Consider the following 8,790-nt stretch of genomic DNA (forward strand, 5'->3'; position numbering starts at 1 on the left):
CGGGTGCTCCTGAGATGGCTAAGATCGATGATGAACAGGAGAGCACGGGACGGAGACGGCGCTAGCAGGAAGAGCTAGAGGGCGAGGGCTCGCTGGGCAGAGAAAGCAAAGGAGACTGACCCTAAAGCCAAGTTGGGTCAGGGTAAGAAGCGTTGGACCGCACCAAAGAAACACAGCCCACACGACCTATGTCGTCGTCACGGCTTACACATTTTTATGACCATACTGGCCCGCCAACATAGCTTCTACCGGCTTATAAGCCTTCCTTCTTCAGAGAAAGCAATCGTGGTCAAATGCTCCTGTCGGTGTCAAATTGAGGCAACTTTTTGCACGAGCAGACGTGGGTCCGGTGTGTGCAAAACTAAGGGTGACTGTCACGTGGGCGCCTGTAGTCTGCAATGTGGGCCCAACGTCCGGAGTGTGTGATGGCTTGCACGATAGGATTGGGGGATTTTGTCACATGGGACCGGAGTGCCCCAAGTCAGGAGTTGGTCGACGTCCCGCGTCACAGAATGTGATGGTTTGCCGGACAGCAACGACGGAGGAGCCATTATGGCTTAGTGTGGCATCAGCCATACCTTACTTTTAATAACTCTCATATCTTCTACTATAACAACAAAATAAGACGTGGTGTGGTGGATATTGTGTCTCTAATCTAGTAGCAGGTCTTGAGTTCGATTTATAATTCTTACAGATTTCATTTTTTACTGCCGGACAGGGATGGGGGCAAAACAGGAAATGAAAAAAGGCAGAACGACAGGGTACCCTTACCGCCTTAATAAGTAGTAGAGATATTTTAATTGCTTTATCATCTTTTTAAAGGCCCCTTTTATGTTATCCATGGTGGAGCGATTCAACAAGTTATTGAATTTTTGAAATAATTTTAATTTAATCATCCTTGTACCAGTCTTATATTTCATTCGTCCCAAATTATAATTCGTTTGATTTTTTATATCAAGTTTGATTGACTCGTTTTACTGTTTTATTTATTTTTCGAAAAATAAAAATTTAAAGCTATATTTAAATTATATTATATCTAAATGATATCATAGTAAAAAATAATATTAATTAAAAAATGTTTTGAATAGGATGAGTCGGCTAAATTTAGGGTAAAGGAGTCAATCAAACTATAAATTGATATAAATCGAAACGAAGGAAGTATAATTTATAATCGTACTTTTCTCCACGGAATACATGGAACCGATGGATCGACCGCCCAGGACACCGTCCCCGATCGTCACTGCCACGAAAACAATCACCTCAATGTCGTCGCCGATAACGGCACGCCACCTGACACTGACAGCGTCGAGGGCTCGAGGCGCCCACGGGTCCACGGCACAGTGAATCTATGCCCGTACGCGTACCCAATAGCTTTCCGCCACGTGCGTCCCCGCCCCGTGACCACGTGCCTCCGCCCCAGCGCGGCGTCGTAGAAAAAAAGATCTGCGCCCGAGCGCGAGTCTCCGAACGACAAACACGAGCGCGGGCGCGCACAAGTTCGCCAACCCCCACGCCCCACCCCCCACCCCCCGCGTGCTGCGCGTCGTTGGAACCAAGGATTGGATTAGCCTCGCCGAGGAGGAGGTGGTGGTCGGCGAGGGGCTCGCGGGGATGGGGATCTCGAGGCCCCTTGTGATGGCGATGGCGGTGGCGCTGCTGATCGCCGTCGCCGGTGCGACCGCCGAGGAGCAGGAGCCCCTGCTGGCGGCGGACGCGGTGGCCGGCGCGGTGGAGGCGGCGCTCGGGGAGGTGGAGACCGCGGCGCTCAGGGCCGAGCTGGGGCAACTCCGGGCGAAGATCTCGGCGCTAGGTCAGTGCCCAAGGCTTGAATCCACGGGGCGCGCTTGAATTTTTACACTCGGGATGTTTTGGCTTGGGACGGGTTGGTGGTGGGATCGTCGAGTCTGTGCCGCGCGGCTAGGTTAATTCGTGTTTTGTTTCACTGGATTGACGCCGCCCCGGCGAGCTCCGGACTTTAGGACTGCGACTTCGCGGTGGTTGGTGGGGGTTTAGCGTCTGCTTGCTTCTGGATGGCGACGGTGCGTGCGCGACGGTGCTCGATTCATCGACTTGCTCGGGATGCTGCGGAATTTTATCTGGTTCCCTCTTGCCGATTTCGACCGTGGGATGAAACAGAATTGGATAACTCACTCGTTTTTTTTTTTTTTGGGGGGGGGGGGGGGGGGGGGGGGACTGCTCCTTCTTAGGGAAAAATACAGCAGCGTCCTCTGTTGTTTGTTTACACCGTACCACACCCACCACTACTAGTAGCTTTGTTTCCTGATTGCCGTTTTTACTCTAATTACACGTAAGGTCCCATTTAGAGCAGGTTTAATAATATAGCTAACTGTCCGCTACAACTATAAGGATCTTTGCAGCTTATCTTGTAGCCGATATATAAAGGTTGGCCCTTTACAACTAATATATGGTCCATTTGTCTCTCAATTCTCAAATTTCTTGGTTCCCTTTATAAAGCTGGCTGGTAGTTTGTAGCCCACTTCTACACTCTATCCTCCTCTCTCTTCCATGTCAGTATTTAGCCGGCTTACAATCATCTATTATACTTGCTCTTACTACCACTGTACATTTATACAGTGGGCCATTGTGTAATTGCAGCTCTTGTGCTTCTGCCATGGATGGTGAACCACTGCCATAATTTTTAGGGCCTGCTTCATTGATGTGTACTGAAAATTCCAACCAACTACCCTTCACACAGACCATACTGGCTCGTAATCTTTATTGAATTGAATAGCCTGGGAAAGTCTTATCTATATTAATTGCAGCAAAACAGTAAATTCGTAGTGCTGTGAAGATGCCTGTACTACTGAAGAGTATAAACTCAAACTGTACCACGACATGGAAATAATATCTTCTCATCATGATCTCATTTCTGTCATAAGCTTTACTTTGCCACTTTGTCATTCTATATCTGCCTACCAAGTTAATTCCAATTTCGAGATCCCTCGGGAGCCATCATTATGTTTGTTTTCATGCCACAGAGTCAGACATAGAAGAGCGATCTCAAGAACTGAAGAATAAGGATGATGCCATCATGAACCTGGAGAAAGCCATTGAAGAGAAGTCAAAGGCTATTACCTCTATGCTGGACGAGATTGCTTCCCTCCAGGTATGCAATTTAAAACACAACAGCTAGCCTTAAAACACAACAGCTAATCCATGTACAGGCAAAAGGGTCTGTAGCTGCCGAGGAGCAGGCTAACAAGGCCAATGCCAAGGTTGTTGAGCTTGAGAAGCAGGTAACCATGCTAGCAATGTGTTTGGAATGTGCTAGCTATGTTTGTGATTTCTCATTTTATTTTTCTCCTGCTTAGGTTGACAAGATCAAAAAGGATATTGAAGCACAAAGCAGCCAGAAAGCAGCACTAGAGTATAGGGCCAACGATGCAGAGAAGAAGGTGGAAGTACTGAATGAAAAGCTTAATACAGTAAGTGCATAATCCGTCCTTGGAATAGTTGAGTGTCCTCTTTTAAAAAAAACTGGTGGTCGACTTCTTTTTAGTTTCATGTGCTACTGTAAGTGTATATGCCATCTGCCTTCCATTGCTCTAGTTGGCTATATACAAGCCTGCAACACATCCTTATGACACTAGTAGATCATTAAATTAGATATCTATACTAGAGTCTGAAGTCCATTGAAATTTTAAATTCTATTAGAGACATTTGGTGGAAAACCATTCAAACAAATTGACATTTTAGATGTTTGATTACATTAGTGTTATATTTTTTCCTTGCTAGATCCAAAAGGAAAGTGATGAGAAAAAACGCAAAATCAAGAAGACAGAACGTGCTCTTAAAGTCGCTGAGGTTTGCAATAAGTTTGTTTATTATTAATGCACTTGTGTCCTGGTTGTTGTGTGGTATATATTGTTACGTATTTGTTCGCTCACATTGTAGGAGGAATTAATGAGGTTGCAGTTAGAAGTAACTGCTAAATCAAAACAGCTGTCAGAGGTAAGGATATATTCTGTCACTATCATTAGTTGTACTTGTCGGTGTTTTGACCCGAGGATCCTACCAACTAGTGAATTAGTGCTGGGTGCCTAGATCCAGATGGGTGATGCAGGAAAACACAAGTCTTTATCCTGGTTCGGGCAAGAGAAGGCCCTACTTCTAGCCGAGGGGGGATGAGACTTATATTAATTGCACCTAGGTGCTTGTAGTAGGGGATACAAGCCGGTCGGGAGAGTGAGAGGTTCCCAAGTCCTTGGTGATTGAGGCGAGTGCCAATATCGCCGTGGAGGGTGAAAACCTGTGAAGTGTTCCCCACCCCCGAATGAAGCCCTGGACTCCTTTTTTATAACCTCAAGGAGGGTTCCTAAGAGCGCCACCGTTTGTCGTGTATGGGAGAGGAGACGAGTCTGAGCCCCTGTAGCCGGTATGGCCTTTGTACTAGCTATTGACTTGAACCAGGAGGAGGATGTCTGGTCCCTGTATTTGCATCTTGATCGAGCAGAGAGTCTAGGCCAGGATCTGGGGCTCGGACGCGTACCCGAGCTTGTCCGATGGAGGTGCTGTCCGAGTCGTAGTTATTGACACAGTGATAAGTATAGTGAAAAGCGCATGGTAATTCTCATCATATGGCGTAAAGCAGACTTGACGTTGGTCCTGTAGCCATCCCGTAGTCAGCGGCCTTCGTGGGGGAGTTGGTGGCGTCCTTTGGTCAATGTTATCTAGGCCGAGGCCAGGCTCGGGCGAGACGGAGGTTCCTCTCGAGGCCTTGGTCGATCCTGCCTCGGGGCATGCAGTCGTACAAGGAGGGGTTAGTGTAGTTGTCGGAGTGGCCTCCTGCGGGATTTGCGGGGAGTTGTTGCCGGGGCGGTTGGCCGAAGCCGAGCTCGGGCGAGGCAGAGTTTTCTCCGAGGCCGAGGCCAACTTTGGGCGAGGCGGAGTTCCTTCCGAGGGTGAGACCATGCTCTGACACACGCACGTCCCATCCAGAGTTGTTTGAGCACAGTAGTTGACGTGGGGGATCAGTGGCCATTATTCCCGGGCGTGCGTCATCGTAGTTGGTGAAAGTGGATGGGACCGCGGTCCCATCGCTCCCTGTCTGACTGCGGCATCATGTGGGGTAGGTATTCACATTAAATGCTCATGTCTCCACGGTTCCCGTGACCTTTGGCTGGGGCTGGGCTCGGGGTTGTCCTCCTGTCCGAGACGAGCTTGGGCGAGGTGGAAACCGCCATTTCGTGAAGAGGGGTCGTCGGGCGAGACGAAGATTTCCCGAATGATGCCCTCGCCCAAGGACAGGCTCGGGCGAGGCGGAGTTTTGAGCGACCGCCGAGCGGGGTCTCGGGCGAATTGTGGCCCATCCTTTCTTGACCTCGGGGAATGTGTCTTGTGGTAGTTAGGTGTTAAGTGTGTTTAGGGGCATAATTTGGGTACCCCTAAATACGATACCCGATAGTACTTAAATTTCAGCAATGTAATAACATCATTTAAACGGTATCAAGCCTATAATATGACAAGAACTTATTAATTTCATTGCAATGCATGTTTCTCCTATACTTGTGTGTGGTGTTTGGAGTGCAAACATGTCTGTTTATGTTCCACATAATCATTTTACTAGACAAAGCATGTTGAAAAATCCTGTACTACTACTGATCTATTCCATCTTTTATACTCTTTATTATCGCTGTTTAAAAACAATCATAAAGTAGTATAGGAACAAATAACTTCAATCCGCATCAATTCTTGTGGTTCCCAAAAGTTATTTGCAGTAATCTATTAAGGCATCGATTTCCTTCAGTTGCGTGTTTCCATTTTCTGCCACCAGTTCTAGAGAAGTTCCGATAAATTTTATGTTCCACAATAGGTACATACCTTTGAGCTGCACTATTTGTTGCTTGGCACTTCATTAATGTGTTCAAATTTCTAATGGTTACCCAGACTAGGCTAAGCAGAGTATACTTATTGTAGTTTTACTGCCTTGAACAGCAAATTTTTGTCTTTTGATGATGTATTTTCTTGCTTGTTTCCATCTACAGCATATTTATTATTCATTTTAATTTCCTTTTGCAGGTTCATGGAGCATGGTTACCACCTTGGCTAATGGCACAATATGCTTGTTATGCGGTAAGAGCGGAACCACAAATATTTATCACTTCAATTTCCATTCTCATGCTCTCCCATCACTGGCCACAAATATTTACCGCTGCAATTTCCATCCTCATGCTCTCTCATCGCTATATTCGTCATCATTTGTAGGAGGTTGTCTCAGGTCACTGGGATCAACATGGGAAACCTGCTGTGCAGAATTTTTTGCATAAGGTGCTTCTTCATACTACTAGCTTTTATTTCCAATTTAAAATTGCATCCCACAAATAAAATGATCATTTACATGTCTGTGTATCTAATATTTCAGGCATCAGAAAAATCAGCACAGGCAAAGAAATGGGCTGAACCTCATATCGAGACTGCTAAGATGGTGATGCCCATCTGTTCATATACTTCAATTTCTTTTGTTTTATCTTGGGCTGACAGTTGGCTGACATTATTACTGTCTATGATTGAAGAAATGGATTCCTGTTAAGCAGAAATTGGTTGCCCTCAAGAAAAATGCAGAACCTTATGTACAAAAGGTATCAACAAGATCAGTAGAGTTTTACGAGTCATCAAGGGATGCTGTGACACCTCATGCTGTCAAAGTTAAAGTGTTTGTTCATTCCTACTACCAGGTAATTGCTGCATTTTCGGTTTCAAGGATATATACAGTTCCATTCACTACTTGGAAGGCAGCAATGTGTTGATTATAGTAATCCATATGCAGTTGCTAATATTCATTTATTTGATTATGTTGATCCAGAAAGCCAAGAAGTTTTCTAAGCCTTACATTGATCAAATTGCTGAGATTACTAAACCACATGTTGAGAAAATTAGAACTACTCTGAAGCCATACACTAAGAGAGCAGTTCATGCATATGGGTCATTTCTCAAGTCGGCAACCACATACCATCGACAGGTTTGTGGTTCTTCTCTAATTCCATTCCAGTTCCTGTTGCACCCCATTTCGATACGTCCTATTGCGCCATTGGCTGTAGTAGTAGTAGCTGTAGCCTAAAACCATACTTTGATCTGGTATCCAACTCATGTGACATGTGCATATCTGCTCCCCGGTGGCCCAGTCTTACCTCTTACCCTTTAGATGTGCATATTGTGCTTGTGGTTGCCATGGGACATACCCTTATTTTAGCCTTCTTTGCTGAAGGGTGCTGAATAAATGGTTCTGCATAATGGCGTGCCCAAGGGTCTAGAAATGGCAACCCTTCTCTTGATAGTTTGTGCGCTCTTCTGTTTTTAGCTGCTTCATTAAGTTAATGAATTTAACTTCTGTTTTGATATACTTTTAGCTGGTTGTTATATATGTTTAGTTTTTTTCTATCATATGATGTTTTTTATTTAAAAAACTAAAAAAAGTAGCAGACGTAGTGTCGGAGGCCTCCACATGAGTGTGATCTAGGGCAAGCCTTCCTCACAATTATGGAGAGGCTGTTTTAAAACCGGTGCCGTGGTGAGAGCTATCTTAGTGAGTCACTATGTCACGGGTTCAAAACAGCCTCTCCGAATTTGTGGAGGGAAGACTTGCGTCGATTTATCTCTTCCACAGATCCCACCCATGTGGGAGACTCCGGCACTAGGTCTACCCTTTATTTCTAAGAACTGATTTGGCAAAATTCCAACATGTTCTCCTTTGTAGGCTCAAGCAAGCATCATGGACTACCTTCACCAGCATGATATAACAAAATCATTGGCAACTAAGGAGTTAGTTTGGTTCCTGGTAAGCACTGCACGTTAATTTGGCAGTGAACCACAGCTTAGTGGTCATCTAACAAACATACTTATTTATGTACAGGCTTCTGCTTTGCTGGCTCTGCCTGTCTTCATTATATACAGGCTTCTAGTAGGGACCTTCTGGTTAGTTTCTCATGAATTAAATGCTGATTTCAATTCTAATAACTATTATCGTGACCTTAAGTAAACTAAAATTACCTTTCATTGCTTTTATGCAGCTCCAAAAAGAATAAAAGGCCTCGTAGTAGTAATGGTAACCATGGCCACAAGAGATACAAGCGGCGACATGCTGACAAGTAGATCAGTTTACTGAACACTTTAGGGTTCAGTATGCTGTGTACCGTGGCAGATCTTTGAGCAGGATTGGGTCATGGGCACCCTTACCTTGAAAGCATTGTACACCACCAACATACTCTTCTCTTTTGCATTTTCGTCCCAGGTGTAATATGGACTTCAGTGCAGCAGACCTTTTATCTGCACTTTGCTGGGTTCATGTGGTTATGCCTCGGCCTTTGTTTGATTGGTCATTTGTTTATTGTAACTTGTGAATGCGTTTGAATTTGTATGCTTGTTCTTGTCGGCGACCTACATTCGAACTTAATACTTATGTATACAGTGGTTGGTTTAGCTAATAACTGGATGTCTCCTGTTCACTTCGTTCATGTATGGCTTGGTCGACACCATGATCTGGTAGAATGGTGGCTGACTCAGCTGCTGAAGTGTTACGAACAGGATTACAGGAAAAAGAGAGTGTCTATAAATTGCTAGCCATCCTGTATGCTTGGTGTGTTATATCAAAATACAGAAACTCAACATCAGTTTGTCATGTAGGGTCCGAGTACTGAACCTGAGCTGCTGGAATTACCCAATGGAATCACGACCTTGAATTCTTCTCAAGCAGCCAAGTACGCTTTTGGTCACAGTTTTTTTATGAAAATTTTGGTCTCTTTTGGTCACAGTTTTTTCATGGAAATTCTGGTC

General features: G+C 45.0%; 1 protein-coding gene across 1 annotated transcript; it reads left to right on the forward strand.

The window, feature by feature from the left end:
* The first annotated feature begins 1,595 nt into the window (after positions 1-1,595).
* Positions 1,596-8,435, forward strand: LOC100273319 (myosin heavy chain-related). Its single transcript, NM_001147760.1, has 14 exons — positions 1,596-1,810; positions 3,000-3,127; positions 3,186-3,257; positions 3,333-3,446; positions 3,757-3,825; positions 3,916-3,972; positions 6,040-6,093; positions 6,226-6,288; positions 6,383-6,445; positions 6,534-6,695; positions 6,824-6,979; positions 7,715-7,795; positions 7,871-7,932; positions 8,028-8,435. The coding sequence occupies exons 1-14, from the start codon at positions 1,612-1,614 to the stop codon at positions 8,107-8,109; spliced, it is 1,362 nt and encodes a 453-aa protein (NP_001141232.1). The 5' UTR covers positions 1,596-1,611; the 3' UTR covers positions 8,110-8,435.
* Positions 8,436-8,790: the final 355 nt, after the last annotated feature.

Source organism: Zea mays, chromosome 1 (assembly GCF_902167145.1).
Source record: "Zea mays cultivar B73 chromosome 1, Zm-B73-REFERENCE-NAM-5.0, whole genome shotgun sequence".
NCBI lineage: Eukaryota > Viridiplantae > Streptophyta > Magnoliopsida > Poales > Poaceae > Zea > Zea mays.